The sequence below is a fragment of the Telopea speciosissima genome, chromosome 10 (genome assembly GCF_018873765.1).
Source record: "Telopea speciosissima isolate NSW1024214 ecotype Mountain lineage chromosome 10, Tspe_v1, whole genome shotgun sequence".
Classification (NCBI taxonomy): domain Eukaryota; kingdom Viridiplantae; phylum Streptophyta; class Magnoliopsida; order Proteales; family Proteaceae; genus Telopea; species Telopea speciosissima.
Genome location: NC_057925.1, coordinates 46003742 through 46024571, shown reverse-complemented (window position 1 = coordinate 46024571; position 20830 = coordinate 46003742). Strand labels below are relative to the sequence as shown.

Below are 20830 nucleotides of genomic sequence, written 5' to 3'. Positions count from 1 at the left end.
TTTAGAAAAGATTGAAGAAAGGATAGTTTGGTTATTTTTTTAGAATTTAACACTTGGTGTGGACTTAAATGGGATTAGGGGGAGTAAAGCAGGGGTGGTACATGGAGCAAAGAGGAACCCTGTTTTTTAGTCTTTGCAAACAAGAAATCAGCCCAATCAAAAGGAATGATGTAAGGGATGACACAAGGTATGCAGCAGTAACTAACATTTTTCCTCTTTACTGGTCTCTCTATATGCAGAATTCCATACAACCGCTAGTTTATGCACAGTATTGGGAAAGCTAACTAGTCCATATGAAAGACCCTTCGAGATTCTGGTTAAAATTGTGGCAGATTTGATGATAAAATGGGAGAGCCCTGGTGGATTCAGTACTGGCAGCTACAACCTACCCAAAGTAAAGTTTTTCAGGAAGTTCGAATAGCTCCAACGACTCAAACAAGATAGGTTGAGCTGTACGTTGAGAGCGAGATATAAGAAATCGTGGGCAGGAAAGTAATGAGTTGAATGAAGAAACAAAGTCATAGAGAGAAGAATTAGAGCATGGCAGCATGGGAGAGTGACGAATGCGAGGCGTAGTCGAAGAGCTCTGCAATGTGAGGCGTAGCCATACCATTCTCAGGGAGAAATACTTAGATAATGTGGAGCTGAATTCCAGAGTTGAAAAACTAACAGTTGAGGGGATCCGGCTCCTCTCCAGGGACCCAGCACCCAGGGAATTTAGCTCGTCTCCAGGGAGGCGTGCGCCCAGGGTGCTGTCAGGAGGCATCCAGGATTGATCTATGCTGCACAAATCTTAGCGCATGCTTAGGGATGTGTGCAGCACAGTCCAACGGCTGGCAACACCTTGGGCATTCCCTGCTCCTTGGAGACAATCTTGATCTGTGCCCAGGGAGCATCCAAGGGCTGGGCTGTGCCCCATACATCCTGATGTGCATCCAGTCAATCATCAGGATATATGTGACACAGTCCAATGGTTGGATGCCCCATGGGCGCTGGGCTCCCTGGAGAGGAGCTCAATCTGAGTTGAGGTGTAATGTTACCATCCCGATCTCTTTTTCAAGTTACTAAGAGCTGAGTTGTAGAGAATACGTGTCATATTGGCATGGGAGAATGAGAATACGTGTTTGATTACAATGCTTATTTTATTAATACATGGCTTAGATGAGGGAATAAAATAAATTGAAGCTTAGACCCATTTCTTGAAGAGCTGTGTGGCTCCATAGGAGCACTTGATTAGAAACTTTGACCCCCTCCTTTTTGAAACTGTAAAAAAAATTTTAAAAAGATAAAAAAAAGCATGTAAAAGATTATTCACTGATCTCAATAATACAAAATCCAAGCCGGAAAGAAAACTCATGTAGAGCTTCGCCATGGTGAATTCGTAGATGCAAGGCGAATTCTTGTCTGAAGAAAAATACCCCATAACAGTATGAGCATTGCATATATAGCTGTCGAACATAAAGAACCTTGTACAGTTCGCAATGATTCTGTCGACATAGTCGTCCATGAATCTGTTGATAAAACCATGGACATCCATATAGTAAAAGATCAAAAAAAAAAAAAAAAATCGAGAAAGAAAGTATGATGGCCAGAATGCAGTATGACTGAAAACAGAAATATGAGATTGTGTGCCGGAAGGCCCGGCATGTCTTATTTATAATATGGTCCATCGAACTAAGCTTCGAATCTTCCTCTCACTGATCAATGCAGACAGCGCAGTCAAGTATGTCTGTCAGAGGCCGTGGTTGACAAGTGACAAGGTATGGAAATTCCAATAGCAACCAAGGGGATCGGATCCCTTTGCTGCGCAGACTGCCCCAACGGCCTTGCTGCACAGACACAGGGCCAATGCGCTATACCAGCGTGTGCTACTATGTGACTGCTAAATTGCCAAGTCCACATTTCAAAAGGAACACCAAAAAAAAAAAAATAAAGAAAATCAATAACATTCCTTAATTTTTTTGAATTCATCTTCCCTAGATTCTTCATGTGTTCTTGGGGATTGTTTTCGGCGATGATGGAGAGCCTTGCATAAGGTGAATGGAGTCCGGCAATATGTTTGCATCAAGAGTGTTTCCAGCAACAAATTTCAAAGAGTCTTTCCATCAACAAATTTCATCTGGCCGGTGACAGTCAACTTTCTCTCGGCTCGTAAATAGAGGACAAGCATATCATTTTCTTCAAACCACAGACAATGCAAGAGCGACTGAAACTAATATTCTCGTTCTTGTGATGATGCAAGGGAGGAGGATGAAGAATTCCACATTCTATCTATAGGCATCCCCACAAAGTAGCTCTCATATAAGAAAAGAAACTCTTGTTGGAACTAAAAAAGAGAACCCCACAGAAGAAGAGGAACTCTCGTTGGAACCGAAAGGAAGTAGACTCTCCAGAGTGGGAGATTCATTGCAAGATAAATTCTATGATTTCCTCCAATGTCTTAGTGTTATTATTTGAAAATTCAATATCATAATTCTTTCTCATATTCTAAAAACATATATTTAAGTGTATACAGGAAAGAAGTAAATCAATGTATGGTACTTTGGACTATGAGTGGTTATAACCACATATCATGCTAATAATATATGGTGGTTTTGTATATTCATTGCTCATAACAAATGCATTCCTTTGAATAATAAATTAATGACACTTGACATGCATTATATCAAGGTAATGTTTTATGTTTTCTCTAAAGTAAAAACATACTATAATTTTGTAAGATTGAATTATTTACCATTTAGGATAAAGGTTTTATAGATGATTATCAAGGAATGCCTTGATGCCCCATCTAACCATTCTTAATACTTATTACACTCGAATAGGTGTTTTTTTTATTTTTTGGCAAAAGGTGCTTTGTATAGTTGGTCAAGGAATCTTTTCCTTAGTTCCCGTGGCAGGGTGGCCATTGGACATGGATCAGGATCGTCTCTAGGAAGCCCAGCGCCCAGGGTGCTGCCACGGGGCATCCAGCGGTTGAGCTGTGTCGCACACATCTCCACGTATGCCTAGAGATGTGTGCGGCACAGCCCAATGGCTAGCAGCACCCTAGGCGTGCTGGGCTCCCTGGAGACGAGCTAAATTCATTGGACATATAGGATACCGTTTGGATTAATCACCTATCAAACTCCATAACCAAATTCAAATTTTTTTTTTCAAACTTGCACTTGTTATCAACCATTTTCAAAAGTTTGATTTTTAATGGATCCCCAAGCTTTATTTCACCACTTAATCAACTTTATTAAGGCTAAATCTTGGTATCTTTAGTACGGACCTTTAATTTGGCCCTACCTGTTTAAATTATTTTGTACCCTAAACACCTAAAAAAGAAAGGAAAAAAAAAAAAAAAATCTATTCTCCCCCTAAACTACACCTACACTCAATGCAAAGATCCACCATAGCAGCCCATGGGCCTGCCGCAGCCTTTTAAAAGGGAAGAAACTCTTACTTCATAGCCTCGATCGGATTATTGGAGATAGAACATCTGTGGATATTTACAAAAAGGAAAAAGAACTTTGTCCCTCTCTCCTTCCCATATGAAAAGATATCTCTGCCCCTTTGTTTTGAGGGGGAGAGAGATAGACACATGGGAGTGTTAACGTTTGCCACACTCTTGAACAGAAAACTACTTCCCTTACAAAAATTCATTGGTTCCTACTCTCCCTGTAGGAAAAATAATTAGCAACTTAAGTATCACCGACTTAGGAAGGTGGCTAACTTTATTCACCCCCCTATTCAAACACTAGAAAACGCCCCTCATCAACTCCCTCTTCTCCCCAAGGGAGGCAAAGGAGATTTTGAGGCTTCGCCTGAGCATGAGACCAATGGAGGATGGATGGCTTCAGTCACATGCCAACAATGATAAAATTAAAATTAAATCAGCTTACTTTATGGCCCTCCACACCAAAGAAGTTTGGTATTCTAAGTCAATTTTATATTATCGGAAGATGAAAAAAAATAGTTGTTTTTATCGCTCGAGAATGCAAAATTGACCTAGAATACATACCAAACACAGCCCAAATGTTCAAGTCTTGGCGATTGGGATCGTTTGTGTGGTTCATTCCTACATGTTACGGGAGAATTGGTAATTGAAAATTTCCTATTAGACAAAGGGGTTGGGTTCATGCACTACTTATTACTATGCTAATTAAAATATTAGGAGCTTGATGATATATATTGGAGGGATGAGGATCATATTGCGAAAGAAATACCTAAATGACATGCAATGGTGTGAGGTGTTATGGCAATTGCCTTAAGGGGAGTTAAGGGATAGGGATCATTATTGACTTACATGAATCGGAAATTAGCATTATTTGTGGTAAAATTAGTAAGTGGATGGAGGAGATTGGAATCACATTTTTTAACATGTGAGAATTTATTAATTAGTATTTAAACTAGAGGAGGGCTGTCATAAAATAAACTATAGAGAATGAAATGCAGTGCACTGTTCAGTGCACCACACTTAAGGTTCCATCCATACAAATAAAGGCAATGGCATGCACTTGACAGTGCACTGCACTTGAGAAGTTAAATTTATCCTCAAGTGTTGGGTGGACAATTGGACTCTTAAGTGTGGTGCACACGTACTGGATAGTGCACCATACTTGAAAGGATAAATTTCGAAAGAGAGAGGTTTTCAAGAAGGAATTTGGGCCTCAAATGGGACCTTTAACATTCCACTCGTCCCAAGTGAACATGAAATAGAAGACGAAAAGGAGAAAAAAATCTAAGTAAAACGCAAAGAGAAGTTGGACTCCATTGTCTAATGCTATTTTGGGAAGCATGATACTTTAAAGGAAATTTATGATGCAGTGTCAGCGTGTGTACTGATGGCGGTGGCAGTGGCAGTGATAGTTTGATACGTGTACAATATGGTCTATATGTATACATGGCAAGAATGCATGGGTGATGATATGATGGCTATGATGCATTCATGAATAAGGTCAGAATATGCATGAGGTGGACATTGTAGATGATGACTATGCAGTGGTATGACTTGGCTTGTTGTGACAATGTGGCAGTGTTGGGAGTGTACCGGTAATGTGGCAGGGATAAGGTGAACAGAAAGTTGGGAGAGCTGGAATGGTCAACCAATGGTTTGGTAGTGCTGTGACATGATGGCAGTGATACAGAGGTATCCGAGCTTATATGGGAGTATGGGTACTTCATTGCATGGTTATTCAGTATGTAGTAGCGTTTGGTAGCTTTGGTGAAGGTCACATTCTTCTAGAATAAAGATTTCATAAGTTCACGCATGCATATCATATTGTATGTGCTAGTACTGGCCGACAGTAGGAGTGACTGAATGGATCCTTACTTCGTCACTGTGTGAGCCACATGGATCATATCTAGTTGGTCCTATGATACCCTTATTACCTGAGACCATGTCATGAAGAGGACGTTCAATGGCGCTATTTTAGCATACTCCTTAGAATCATGGATGATGTGGTCTGGCGGGACTTGTTTGGAAAAATGGTTGAGAATAGTCGAATTGACATATGGGGCTTAGGGAAAACCATTCGATAGCACCTTTGTTTTGTGACTCATTGCTCGGACGACTTGTCATATTTGTGATCGACATAGTCATGAGTACAACACATGAAAGGGGTTAGCACTACTCATCATGAGAGATTGAGAGTGCTGAATCTGGTGAAGTGAGATCGTTTGGGGCATTTTGAGATTGTTTGTGAGTAATGTGCAATGTTGGTTAAATGGAAGCTTAATATAGTACTCCTACCTTGTTCTATCTCGTTAGGTTGCACGCCACATTTCCTGCATAAAGAGTAAGAGTAACATGTGTGTAAGAAACTTGATGAATAATTGAGTTAGAACGCCTTGTGTGGGCTAGTAGGAGATATAAACCATACCCAGGTTTGACCCGGTTTGGGTTGGCATCCAACCGTGGGTGCAGCCACGCGGGCTGTGACCCACGACCTGCAAGCAAATGAGGTCAGCCAAGGAGGCCCCTTGGTTTCCTTTTTCTAATGGGATTCTAAAAGGGGGAGGGGGCTGATTATATAAACACATCTTCAACCCCTTCAAAAAACCATGAGCTAAGTTGAGATAAAAAATCTCTCTTATTTTCATTCTTGCTCTCCAAACTATTAGTGTGTTCTCTGTGAGATTTCATCAATTCCTACAGACTTGTGATTTGAATTTCTCTGTAGAATAACTTTTTAAGGTATCTAAATATTGAAGAAGACCGTGAAGCTCGTAACCATTACACTACGGTATCCTATCTCCACTGCATTCCCATGAGCCGTACCCATGAGATTAAATATTTATTATGAACAGTCTTTTGTGAAGTTAACAGAACCCCTCATTGATGGGTGTGGAGCCCCACAAATTACCTCATTACTTTCATACTTTCATGGTGTATTGATGGACATGTAACGTCGCGTTTTCGTGTTCCAACCTGTTACCAGAATCAAGGTCTTCAAGAACCAAGACCAAATTCTCTCTGTGTCTCTCTCTCTTTCTTAAAGTCTCAACAGAGAGCTGAAACCATCTCTGACTGTGACACAACGAGAAATCGAAGAAATTGGCATAGCCAACGCAAAAGTTGTACAGTTTCTAACCCCAAGAAATCTCACCAACCACTGCCTCTGTTTCAAAGTTTCAGTTAAGCAGCCTTTAATGCCTTTCTGATCTCTCCCTCTCTCAAAAAGTTTCTTTAGAAACTCTGAAAATTTGAAGAGGTCAGATCGATCAGTCTTACATGAATCCATATATGACTCATTAAATACAAATACCATCACTTTCGGTGGAGCTGTGTAGGGAAATGCAGCCCTGCAACTGCAATAGCACTTATCAATGCTTACAGCTCTTAGACCTTCTTCTTGTTCTCATCAATTTCTTACCATAAAATAGCAGTTCATTCACACTTACCCTTCATATTTAATTAAATACTACAGAGTACAAACAAGTCTTCTGTTCATACTTCAAGAATTCTACAAAGAAAAAAAATTTAATGAATCACAATTAAAACTCCCAACCAACATTTTCTCCCTTAGGCCCCAGCTTGTCACTCCCCCACCTATCCATCTTAAATTCACTAAACTTTAATTATAAAACCATTCCAACCCAAACCCACAATTTCCTTAGCTAGCCTTGTTTTGATTTGGGTAAGCTAGTGAAGGAAATGATGATAGCTGCAGCTTCACCTTCACATAAGACAATCCAATGTCTCTTTCTCTTCATCTTTTTAGTAGCAGAAGCTGTACCAAGCAGAGCTAAAGTACCTGCAGTTATAGTTTTCGGTGACTCATCGGTGGATTCCGGTAACAATAATCGGATCCAAACCATTCTGAAGAGCAATTTCGAGCCATATGGTCGTGATTTCGAAGGCGGCCACCCTACCGGTCGGTTCTGTAACGGTCGAATCCCCCCGGACTTCATCTCCGAGGCACTTGGATTGAAGCACACAGTTCCAGCTTACTTAGATCCAAGATCCACTATCAAGGATTTCGCTACCGGAGTCTGCTTTGCTTCTGCCGGAACTGGCTATGACAATGCCACTTCAGACGTCTTGGTAATAGAACTCATTTTCAAAAGTTAGCCATTAAAAAAAAAAGTACTCCAAGTACACGAGTAGTTATTTATTCACGTCTGATGTGGAATTATTATTTTTTTGCAGAATGTGATACCATTATGGAAGCAATTGGAGAACTACAAGATGTACCAAAAGAGATTGAGGAAATATGTTGGGATGGAGAAGGCTGAGGAGATACTAAGGGAGGCATTGTATCTGATGAGCATTGGAACCAACGATTTCTTGGAGAATTTCTACGTATTATTCTCTCGCCGGTCATCGCAATTCACGGTCGAGCAGTACGAGGATTTCCTGGTGGGGATCGCCGAGAATTTCGTCCGGCAACTGTACGAGTTGGGTGGCAGGAAGATATCACTGGGTGGGTTACCTCCCATGGGTTGCTTGCCATTAGAGAGAAGCAGAAATATCATGTCAGGAAGTGGGTGTGTAGACGAGTACAACCAAGTGGCCATGGATTTCAATGTAAAGCTACAAGGGTTGGTGATAAGGTTAAGGGAGGAGTTGCCGGAGATCAGATTGGTGTTCTCTGATTTGTACCATATCCTCCTTGATGTCGCTAACAAACCCTCTTCTTATGGTAAGTTTACCGTTAGATCCAGATCTTCCACAGCATGCTGCCCGTAGTGGCCTGAGCAGCGTAGACTGAGCCGCGTGTGCAAAGATCATCTTTCTCTTGCTCAAACATCTTGCCCAAATGGGGGTAAGACGATCTTTGCATGTACGATCCAATCTATGCTGCATAGGCCGTTACTGGCAGCTGCACCGTAGAAGATCTGAATTGTTACCCCTAATGTCTCTCTCTCTCTTCTTTAATATTCCCCATTAAAAGGTTCCACACTTGCCAACAAGGGTGGCTCACTGAGTCACCATCTACGAGTGAGACAAAGACTGCGTGATGAAAGTTGAAACCGTGAGAGAGTGAGACTTAATTAATGCTTAGGATAAAAGACAAAAATTAATTAAACCTTAATGATGGAAATTGGATATAGGAGGATCATGCTTTTTGTAGGTGATAGTAAATAATTTCCCTTTTGAGTAGGTCATTAATAACTTAATAAATACTAAATGCCTGACATATATTCGAGGGAGAAAGAATACCACCTAATCGTGTAATGCACGCTACCCCTGTGCCCAGAGGCCCCAGACAAAGGTCTTGTTTTCTTACCTCATCGTTGATTTGGTTGGGTTTGGATTGATATAAGGGTGTCTGGTCCGCATCGGTATGCCTAATTGGAACCAATCGGTTAAAATTTGAAACAAGACCGATCCGTTAGAAAATGGGTCTAGTACCGGGCTGGGACAGTCCAACAATGGTAATCGACCGGTTAAAGCCCATTTATAGCGTGATTAGCCTGATTAACATGAGCCCAATTATGGATTCAGTAAAACTAACCATTGATTGAAAAACTACGTACAGGATTTGAGAGTGCAGCAGTGGCGTGCTGTGCAACAGGATTGTTCGAGATGGGTTACCTTTGTGATGAACACAGCCCCTTCACATGTGCGGATGCGAATCAATACGTATTTTGGGATTCCTTCCACCCTACTCAGAGAACAAATCAAATTATGTCTGATCATTTAATGATCACAGCTCTCTCTGAGTTCTTAGTATGATACATTAATATCTCTCTCTTTCTCTCTGCCACAGATTTAATTGTCTGGGATATAATGATATTTATATATATAGCATCATATATATACGTATTTTGTAAGATAAAGACCAGGGCGTTGCCAAGCTACTCTGTAATGTATGGTGCCTCCAATGAGAAAGGATCTCTCTCTCTCTCTCTCTTAACTTTTGGTTTATCTCTGATTGATCTTTGGATTCGTGGTTGCAATTTGCAATCACGTTTTGTAAATTCGGTATCGGGATCTGATCGAATTGGTTAATCGAAACAACCAAATAAGATGCATTTACCCTTGTTTTTTTCATAAAGAACTGTTTCTACTATCATTTTACCTTTGTTCGTACAGGTGTATCAGATCAGCATCGGGATCAATCTCAACTGATACTGATCCTACAGGGCGTTTTTCCCGTTCCAAGACCGAGATTACAAACCTTGGTTGCAACACAACACCATGAAGCGGCATATATATTGTGTGTAGACAGTGGTGTGGCAGCCAGCAGGGTGTCCAGTGCACATTTGACAGTTGGGAGCACCTTAAGCTGCACAGGCCATCAGATGTGCACCAGACATCCTGCCGTGCCACAGAGGATCCCGGTCCCATGAAGAGAGGCTTCTCTAGAGTCTAGACCATGTTTAGAATTGAAGGTTGCTTCAAGGGTGGCCAGAATTCGAAAATTGTCATATTTTCAGTTCCTGGGCTGCCCTCGGCCCAGACCATTAGACCCTTCAGCACCTGCACCTTACATAATCCGACAACACGTGATCTAGCGGTCTCAAATCTCAATTGGTCCATCTGACCTGGTTTTGGTTTCATTGAACCGGTTTTGGTCTGATATTAGGCCAAATTGAATTGTTAAGATAAATTTTGTTTCCGATCCAGTTTGTTTTGCCCTTTTATTGGTTTGAAATATCGGGCTGTTACCTTTTCGGTTTCAGGGTTTTTTCATACATAAACTACATTAAAAATAATGGGAAACATGATTCTTCATAATGTTTTTCCGTTCTTATAGGGTTTTTCCTTTTCTAGCTTTGGACTTTTGGTCCAGATTGATTTTCTACCATTTTCATAACATCCCAAACCAAAACTGATAAGAGTTTCGGTCTGGTTTTTCTGATCGGCCCAACCTGTTCCGGCTTGGAAATTACAACCCCTACCATGGTCCAAATTCCCTACCTAGACCAGCAGACCCACAAAATCACCTGGTTTTGGATCTACAATATTTCCCACATGTGGCTTTGTTTGGTTGCAAGGGAAATAATTGCAGTTCTTGTAAAATATATGTCACTTCCAGAAATACTTGTATTTCCCTTGCAACCAAACGGAACCACAAGTGCTTACAAAGGCTGAGCATATACATTTGACCACTAGTCACTGCAGTCTAGGTAATAAAGAAACGGATTTTCTTAATTTCACCATGGGCATCGATACCATCGGATGACAATGGGATGAGTAGTTTCGACCCCAAACAATAAGGGAGCTCGGATCAGGTCCAATGCCATGTACCATCCTTGGGATCAGATCTGAGCTCATTTGGAATCATTGGGCCCACAGGTTGGCTCAAGATTCCAAATGAGCTAGGATCAGGTCCCAAGGACTGTACATGTCATTGGACCTAATCCGGAATTCGTCCAAATCGTCCATTATTCTGGGCAATACTGAGACTTATCCTGAGATCGATCGAATACCAATCCAATACACTGATACCAAGCTTACAAGCCATACTAGTAAGGGGTAAACATTTGCCTTAAAGGAAATTCATACGGCCTTTGGTTCCACAGACCAACCAAAATGTGGCAAAACTTCCATAGGACTAACAAGATGGGCATATTGTTTTTTGCTTGATGGACAGAGTGTTTTAACATCTTCAGGATTTTCATGTTCAATCGACAAACTAGAGGCGGAGCTATACGAAATCTTGCAGGGGTGGAAACACACTTTGAAGGATGAAATTCATCTCAAAGAAATCTGGTTCAATAATTATGGACTACATAGTTTTTTGACTTTGCAAGGAGATATGTGTATTCCCTGAAATCTACTTCCCTCCTATCTTGAACTTGTCGAACTAACTTTTAACTTTTCAATTGTAAATATATAGCACAAAAACAACCATTGGTTTAGGACGTTACGCTCCCTAACTCCCTTTTACTATCACAAATTTATGTATGATGTACAGACTTTCTGTTCTCTTTAATTTATATATGAGAAAATTACTTGGACACCCCCTGTACTATGGCCTAATTACTTAGTCTCCTCAACGTTTGAAACAATTACTTGAACACCCCCTACAGTTTACCATTTCTTTCAAGTAGCCCTATCCATTAGTCAATCACTATTAGCATGGGTTAAATATTTTGTAAATGCCTAAACTACCCTTAAGGTGTAGTGAAGTGACAAATTTGCCCCCCTCTCTTTCTTCTTCTTCTTCTTCTTCTTCTTCTTCTTCTTCTTCTTCATGCAACCCAAGAAAAAATAAAAAATAAAAAAAAAATAACAGCAGCCATGGTTGCTGTATCAAAAACCATTAGGGGGTCCTTGCTTTCTCCCTCCCCTCCTCCACTCTATCTCCCCCACTCCCTGCAACACCCCCTCCCCGCCACCTGCTGTGCTCCCTCCCTGCTATGAGCACCCTGGCCGGAAAGCCCACTCACACCCCCTACTGCTCTGCACCATGAACCCTCAGACCTCTGCCTCTTGCACCTGTGCCCCTCGACCTCTGCCTCCCCTCCCCCAATTCAAAACAGAAATCTAATGAGACACCGAAATCAAAATCTCCAAATCCACCAGAGTTGTAAATCAGTCCCCTCTATTTCCTACTCTCTCCTCTCCTCTTCTTTCTAAAACTCTAGTTAGACCACGGATTGACGAATCCACCACAGTGATTGACGAATCCACCACAGTCCGATCACCGGTGAACGATGAATACACCATTGTAGTCTATTCAGACATCATGTAAACCCCCACTGCCTCTCTCCATCTTTAACTATTTGACTATTTTAACTGATTTCTTGCTTCAAATGGGGGGAGTTGTTTATTCTGAGTTCTCTGCAAGTCCGACCGACCACTCAGTTGTTCAGGAAGCCAAGTGGGAAGGGACCTTAGGGTTTGGAAATACCAATAACCTAGAAGCAGAATAGCTTAACATATGGAAATACCAAAAACCCAGAAGCAGGAATGACCGTGATGAAGATCACCGCATCTACAACGGCGGCTCGAGATTAACCGCAAGGAGGGATCTTTAAGGGGTTTAGAGAATTGGGTTGCTTTCTGTTTCTTTGGAGTTGATGATTATGCCTCGAGTTAGTGAGGGATGGATCAGTAAATGTATAAGGAGCATGGAACAAAAACTCGATCAAAACCTGCCGAAACCACCGAGTTAACTCGGTTTCCCAGGTTTCCAAGATGAGTTGAAGGGAGATTTTATAAAATCCCTGGATTTGACCGGGTTTCAATCTTTTCGACCAATTTCGACCATATTTCGATGGTTTCGACATATATGCCCATCGAAACTAAGGGAAACTTAGCTCGAAACTAGGACAGATAGGTATTTATGCCAGAAACCAGGACAGACAGTTATGTCTAATATCATTTAAGTAAAATGGTTTTGTATTTGTATTTCATTTACTTAAAATATTATTCATAAATAAGCAAACCCCCTATTTGAATCCAATAAAAATAATTAAAAAAATCAAATTCCAAAAGAAAAAAAAGTCCACCCTCCAGTTCAAGAACAAAATCTGAATTTTCAACGGTAAGTGCAATTTTTAACTTTTTAATGCTGGGTTTTTCTCAAATATAAAAATTCTATAAATATTAATATGGTAAAACATTGCTACAAACCAAAAGTGCAGTAAAATATTCATTTGTTTTGTCCAAAAAAATATTTTTATTCAGAGCAATTTTGACAGTATTCGCACACACCAAATTCAGTTTGATCGGTACATAACTCCTTTCATATAAATCAGATTTAAGCAATCTTGGACTTATTGGAAAGCTATCAAAACAAAGCTTTCTAACAAATCCAAGATTGCTCAAATCTCGTTTATATTGAAGGAGTTATGTTCCGGTCAAACCTTATTTGATATCATGTCTAAGAACAATATACAATATTAAACTTGGATCAAAACCACAAGTAATATTTTTAGTGTTCTCTATGTGAAACTAATGCATGGATTGAGTTTAAAATATCAAAAATAGGCAGCACAACAAGAATCAGGGCAAAAAAACAACTTTTAGACCTTAATACCAAGGTTCGAGTTAGCCTGGAGAAGGTCCCAAGTTTCGACCGAGATATAGTCGAAACCGAGACGAACTCGTTTTCTAGCTGGTCGAAACCCGAGTTTAGAACCTTGATAAGGAGTCGTAGCCCCGAAGAAATGAATAACCCTATAATCTTTTTTGATTTCTAGGATGGGGTACCAACTAGGGGTGTCAATAATACCCGGCTGGCCCGAACCCGCCCGAATCCACCCTGAGCCCGACCTGGACCTGACCCTGATCTACTAGCCCGAAGGGTGGGTTAGGGTTGAGTTTTTGGCTGACCCTGGCAGGGTTGGGTCGGGTCGGGTTCGGGATAAGACCCTCCTGGGCTTTGCCCGGCCCGGCCCAGACCCGACCCTGTATTAGTTATAAACATATATATTTATAATAATGTATAATATTATAAGTGAAAATACAAAAATGCCCATAAGAGATAACCTAGTAAACCCTAATCGGCTAATCCCATATTCCCTTTTCATTTTTCAATCTTCAGTTCTTCACTCTTCATCAGCCGTCGCTCGACGCTAGCCTGCTGCCTTCCTCTTCCTCTGTTCCTCCTTCCCGGCCGCAATTAAGGCATCAAGGTATGTTCATCTTCCTCTGTTGTGCCCCTTTCCATGTTCTTCGATTTCATTAAGTCAGGCTCTCTTTTTATTAAATCCAACGAGGACCGAAGGAAGAAACGAAGGCCAAACCCTAGCGATTGCCATGGCTTCTCGAAGCCATCATCATCATCGATTATCAATCGTAGAACTCCTTCACCTTCCCCTGCATCTCGCGCTTCTCCCAAGGGTTATGTCTTCATCAATCTTTTTCCCGAATGATTATTATGTGTTCAGTATTCTCAATGGAAAAAGGGCTGGCCGATATTTGAGACTTTTGAACGGTCCAGATTGATGAAGCAGTGTTTGAAGGGTTTGGCATAGAAATCAAAACTGAGAGTTGGCCCACATTTTGAGACTTAATTGACCAACCAGATTCATTGAAATGTATTTCATGGCTCATCTTAGAAACCAAAGCTCAGCCCGAGAAGCAGAGAGAGAGAGAGAGAGAGGACTTGCAGTGTGTGTGAGTGAGAAAGTTGACTTCATCTTCGGTGGGAGAAGATAGAAGACTGATATAGAAAACAATATGTCATTCTCCACAACCTTACAGGGTCAAGACAGGGTCAATCAGGGCTAACCCGACCCTGCCCGACCCTATCAGGGTCAATCAGGGTCGGGTCGGGTTAAGGAAAACCCTAGCAGGGTCGGGATTGGGTTGAGGGTTTCTTGGCCCTGCCAGAGTTGGGTTGGGTTAGGGTTTAGGTTAAGGCCTCTAGGGTTGGGTTAGGGTTTAGGGCAGGCCCGGCCCAACCCGACCCATTGACACCCCTAGTACCAACTGCGATGGTCAGCCTTAGATTTGTACTCTATTAGATTGAAATGTATTTAGAGGACCAGTTCTGAGTTTATGATGCGGGTTTCCTTTTTCTTTTTTTCTGAAGAAATAGAATCTAAGTGGAAACTATGGATTATGCATGAGAGGATCTGACAAGTGGTGATGTTGATTGGAATGATGAATTACTTGTAGTAGAAACATGTACTCAAAATCCAAACATTCTAATGAGGATCAACCTGCAACTTGTCAAGTGCAACACTTGTCAAACCTAACTTGGTTGATTTCGTGAAGTCTATGAGATTGCAGAACTAGTTGGACAGTGGGTTGGGATGAAGAAAGGGAGTGGGGTGAGGCTGGGCTACGGGGCAGGGTAGAAGAAGAAGAAGAAGAAGAAGAGGTGTACAGGAGATGGGATTTTTTTAACTACAATTTAATTTCTGTTTTACCCCTAAACTAAAGGGTAAAATAAAATCGATTGAGGGTGGGAATATTTTATCTTTCTTTTTGTTAGATTGGGTTTAGCAATAATTATAGGAGATGTACATATAATTGAACTGAGGTAATGCCACATAGGTGTTGCAGCTACTTAACTACAACCCGGGCAGGAGCTAAATTTTATCCTATAGAAGCTGAAGAATTAGTTGGTCAATAGATTGATTAAAAGACAGATTCTTCAATTCAAAGCCTGATTCCAGCAGAGCTCATGCAGGATTAAAATACAGTGACATCGATTCACAAGTCACTCTTAAGTCAACAAGATTCTAACTAAAATATTCACTAAATAGGTGATAAAGAATATAATATTCTCAACATCTAAAACAAAATATCTTGAAGACACAGCTTTTTCCCTAGAATCTTATGCATCTTTCAATAAGCATACCCAGCTGAAATTTCATCATAAAACCAAAACCTCAAATGAAAAATTCAAGTGAAATTTACACTATGTAAATCAAACAACAAATGAAGAAAAAAAATTATCTTAAAACATACTTTCTGTCCTAGAATCCAATGTACTTTTTGGGAAGCATACTCGGCTGAGATCACTTCAGCAAATGTGATAAAACCAAATCCTCTATGAGAAGTTTATGTGTCAACCAGTGGTAAACAAATTGAACAATAAACCTTGAATGAGCTAAAAAATAATAAGAACAGAAAACAGAGGTGTTAGTAAAGGAAATAACTATATAAACCACTAAAACAAATTACACTACTTACAATGAGTTCCACAACTTTCCTAGAAAATATACCGAACAAGCTTGTCAATTAGTACCTAACTACCACTCAATTAAGATGGTTCTATTTCATATACTCTTAAATAACAAATCAAATACCTTCTCTGAAAGAGTGAGGAATTGAGAACATGTTTGATTTTAAGTACCAGTAAGGGCCAACTATCTCACATTCAGCTGAGTACAATTGATTTTGGAGATGTTATGCCCAGCCCTCCTAGGGTGGCCCCACCGCCACTATCCCAAATTTTACAACTCAACCTATGTTCCCCCTCCAGGCCCCATCGCTGCCATTATCCAAATTTTTGCAACTCAACCCATCTTCTGCCTAAGCATCCTTGGGTCTATTTTAGGAAAGCCCTTGTTCTCAGACAGGTAAACCAATTCCTGAACAGGCTCACTTCTACCCGTATATGCGTCGAAGTTTACGCAGACTCCACTCCTCCTGATTCCATCATAGTACAACGAAGGCTGAACCTTCAAATAAGAGCTTATGCTATGACTGGCTCCCTCTCCATTGCCTGACCTCTAGGGTTTACGAACGTATTCAAAAATGTCTCCTTCTCCATCACACAACACTTATCTCCTCTATAACTCACCAGCCCCAACCCACTCACCCTCATCCAACAACCTCTGAAACCCTTCTCCCACCCCCTCCCCAATCCGGCGAGAAAATCACTCCCTAATTCCCTTTGCCTATCCTTCCGTTAGTCCAGTTACCATCCCTGATCACTGAACAATTTGGGTCTACAGCCTTGCCCACAATTCTGACAGCACCATTCCTAAGAAGCCTACTCCTTTTGTTACCTGTCCCCTCGCTGTCAGCCTGCAGATGGTCTCCATCATCCCCCATGAGGCCCTAAGCCTTTCGCTCCAACCACCACTCACCTCCCCTTGTTATTCTGTGCCCTTCGACTTCTGCCGCTCGGAAGCTGCTCTTCTCCCCCTCTCTGCCATCAACTTTTGTACCACTTCGTCCTCTCCCATCTCTCTCCTTCCCACCCCTATTATCCTAACGGGTGAGCCCCCATCATCCGAATCATATTTTGGGCCCGGCCAAGCACAAGCCCACTACAAACCCGTAATCTGCACCTCATCTCCATTATACGTCTGTGTTGGTTGGAATTTTTACACCTGATTAAAGAATAACTTGGATAGACATGAACGAGGCTCAAAAGAAACGGTTCAACCAGACATATTAGCTTATTAAATCGGCTGGACCTTGATATGAATAAATAGGACGATCGATTTGCCGCACGCGGGAATCGGAGTTCAAGATTACCGTTAGTTAGGATTTTTTAAAATCTGATAATTTAAAAGGGAGTCCAGTTTTAGAAAGTAACTAGTTCATCTCCTAAACTTGTAGTTTGTATCTTCCATCGCCACTTCTTCAAGTTTGAACAACTATGGGAATGATCCGAGAGGTTTGGCGCTCAAACTTCGAGCAAGAAATGGAAAGCATCTTACACAGCTATCCTCGTATTTCTTTAGATACTGAATTTCTAAGTTTTCTGCATAATACACCAAGAAATGCAACAGAAACAGAGCGCTATGAAAATATCAAGTTCAATGTGAACAACTTGAAGCCCATCCAGTTCGGTCTCACATTCATTGATGTATACAGAAATCTCCCTCACTCTGGTGGTGTTTGGCAATTTAATTTTGCCGATTTTGATCCTACCATCGACCTTCACGTGACTGAATCCATCTAGTTACTGCATCGTAATGGGATTGATTTTGAGAAGAACAAGAGAGAATGAGTTGAGATTAAAGCATTCTCAGATCGGTTTAGGAAGATCATAAGGTGTGAAGGTCACAGGATTCAATGGGTCACCTTTCATGGTGTCTATGACATTGCTTATTTCATCAAGGTCTTGAATATGAATAAACTCATGCCTGGTTCACTTCAAGAATTCATGGTTAAGGTTGTAGAAGTCTTTCCTAGGCTCTGATACCAATTGTTGGGATATCCACGCATAAGGCAAAAAGAATAGTAATGAGATTGATCCTACCACTGTTTGGTGTGTATTGAGATGGAAGAGTCATCTAGTACGATGATTGATCTTACCATCGACCTTCACGTAACTGAATTCATCCAGTTACTACGTCGTAATGGGATCGATTTCGAGAAGAACAAGAGAGAAGGAGTTGGGATCAAAGCATTCTTAAATCGGTTCAGGAAGATCATAAGGTGTGAAGGTCACTGGATTTAATGGGTCACCTTTCTGCCTTCTCTGGATTTTGACCTGCCTCTGGATTTATAGCGACCTCTTGGTCCATTACTTTTACTCCTACCCCTGTTCTCTATGACAAGAGCCTATGAGCTATCCAAACCCATATCTTTTCTTCTGGTTTTCTCATTGAACATGTTGTCTTTCATCACACTCAATGATAACACACCATTTGGAGCAGAGTTGTTCTGTGATACAACCAAAGTCTCCCAAGTATCAGGTAAAGAACTCAATAGCAGTTGATGAACACATTTATGTGTGAAATCTTAGGGCATAAAGCATACATTTTATCACATTGGACAGAGTTACTCGGTGCTTTTTGTGCTTTTCAGGTTTTAGGTGAATTCTTATGAAAATAGAGGAGATTATACTAAGGAAATATTTTTAAGTTGTTTAGAGGTGTTAATGGCTTGGATGCGTAGCCCATCGAGTCAGCTTCGCAACGGTTCAAACGGCACTTGATTCCAAGTTGAAACAAAGAAGTTATGGCCGATTTCGTAACGACGCGCGAAAATGGTCTGTAGGGGTTTATTTATAATTATTGACAGTCGATCGGGGACAAAGTGAAACGTAAGTTTGGATTCTAGGGGCCTTAATGCAATAATCAGAAGTTATATTTCCTGTACCTGAAAGATTCTATTTGGAGGGCTCTAGACAGTCCAACTTCAACTTGAGATATCTTGGGCTCCCGAACTCCAAATTGGACAAAATTGGAACACAATGGTGAGGCCTATATAAGCACCCCATGCTCCACATTTTCTGAAGGACAGAATGGGTATTTTATTTATTCTTGAAGGAATCCTAGTCATCACCCTTACTCTCTCTCTCCTCCAACTTCTCAAGGGCACTTTTGGAATTCTACTTGGGATAGATTTATATTTTCTCATCTATGGAAGGTTGAAAAATCAAAACATCTTTGATTTTATTGCTTTGAGAAAGTATCTACAAAGAAAAAGAAGCACAAGTTAGAATTAGAAATTTATTTTTCTAAAAATAGAAAGTCTCTGTAAACAATCTTCTCTTCTTCTTCTTTCTATTTTTTTCTTTTTTTCTTAGGATTCAAGGCATTGTAAAAGAAGAAGGAGAAGAGAATATTCTCTTTTCTTAGGGAATAGTTCTCCTATACTTCCCTATTCTCTCTTCTCTTCTCTTCCCCCTATAAATACCCCTTGTCCTTTGGGTTGTAACAAGTTAGTTTTTTAGTTCAGTTTTTAGTTAGTTTCTAGTTCAATTTTAATTCAGTTTTTAGTGTAATTTTTAGTTCATTCACTTAGTAAAATTTCTTTTCTTCTTCTCCTTCTAAGTTGTGATTTTTGGCTTTTATAAGTTCTAGTTTGCTTTTTTATTTTCATTTAATGGTTGTAATAGGTATAGTTTATGCTTTAATTTCAATATAAGTCTTCAATTGGATTGTAATTTCTTAATTCTAGTTTAGGTTTTAAGCCTTCTAGTCTAAGTTCTTAAGTTGATGACAATACTTGAAGATTTAGAAGAGGAGGCTAAGGTAAGTTTATGAAGTATTCAAACTTTTCAGTTACATTCATGCAAGCACATCCAGGTTTTACTATCTAAACTCTCAATCTCATTCTCCCTCTCCTCTATCTCTCTCTATCTTCTTCTTCTTCTCCCTCTATTTCTTTTATTTTTTTTTATATGGTTGTAGTATGTGGATGCACTTTTATTCCCTTATTTATTTTTATGTGATTATGAAGTGTGATTGGGTTTTTGTTATTTTTTTGAATTTACGTTAGTTTGATAGGTTAAATGCTCATGTGTTAGGACGCCAACTTAATCCTTTAATTTTATTAGATGCTTATGAGTTAGGATGCATTAATTTTCATTAGTTTCATTAGTTTAATTTAACACTTTAATTTGGTTCACTCTGCATTACTTTTAAGTTAGTTAAATAGAGTGGCGTATATCTCCTCGTGTTCAACCCGTAGCTACAATTGACCCGTACGCTTGCGGTATAATTTTTAAACTCAAACAAGTTTTGGGCGCCGTTGCCGGGGAGATTATTGTCCACTTTATTTTTCTGATTTTTAAGTAGTTCGAAGTGTTTTAGTTTATTCTCTTCTCTTCTTTTGCTAAAAAAATATATATATTTTTTAAAACCTCTTCTTGTTTCTCTTCTGTTTCAAATAGTGTGCGCCCAATCTAAAGTCCTTCATATGCCCAAACCCAGCCAATCTTAGTGCCCCTTGATTCGTTGGGTGGTTTGGATTGGCATGTGACTTATCTTTGGAGGTGACCACTCTTGATAACAGGAAAGCGACATAGTGAGAGCGTTGGAAACATAAACGTATAGTAGTCCTCCACCCTACATCAGAATTCATTTGGAGTCGTCCGTAGGTGGCTCGTGAAGACTATACAGGTTCCCTTGCTGTCAACTTATATGGCAACCTTACAACTTTGGAACCATTGTTTCGATTTCTAAGGGATAGATGCACTATCTACCTTGGGCTCCCTCTTGTTTTTAATATTTTTTTTTCTAGTCTTTTATTTTTCTTTAAATTTTTTTTTATGGGAGACCTCAATTTTGGATAGGTGGTTAA

At 40.3% G+C, this 20830-nt stretch overlaps 2 protein-coding genes across 2 annotated transcripts; both read left to right on the top strand.

The window, feature by feature from the left end:
• Window positions 1-7123: 7123 nt before the first annotated feature.
• On the top strand, window positions 7124-9189 carry LOC122641541 (GDSL esterase/lipase At2g04570-like). The gene is made up of 3 exons (XM_043834806.1): window positions 7124-7528; window positions 7634-8126; window positions 8967-9189. Exons 1-3 carry the CDS (start codon window positions 7139-7141, stop codon window positions 9161-9163), a joined length of 1080 nt encoding a protein of 359 aa, XP_043690741.1. The 5' UTR covers window positions 7124-7138; the 3' UTR covers window positions 9164-9189.
• An 8261-nt stretch (window positions 9190-17450) lies between these two features.
• LOC122643641 (probable CCR4-associated factor 1 homolog 7) lies at window positions 17451-17756 on the top strand. Its single transcript, XM_043837246.1, has one exon. It carries the CDS (start codon window positions 17451-17453, stop codon window positions 17754-17756), a length of 306 nt encoding a protein of 101 aa, XP_043693181.1.
• The last annotated feature ends 3074 nt before the right edge of the window (window positions 17757-20830 follow it).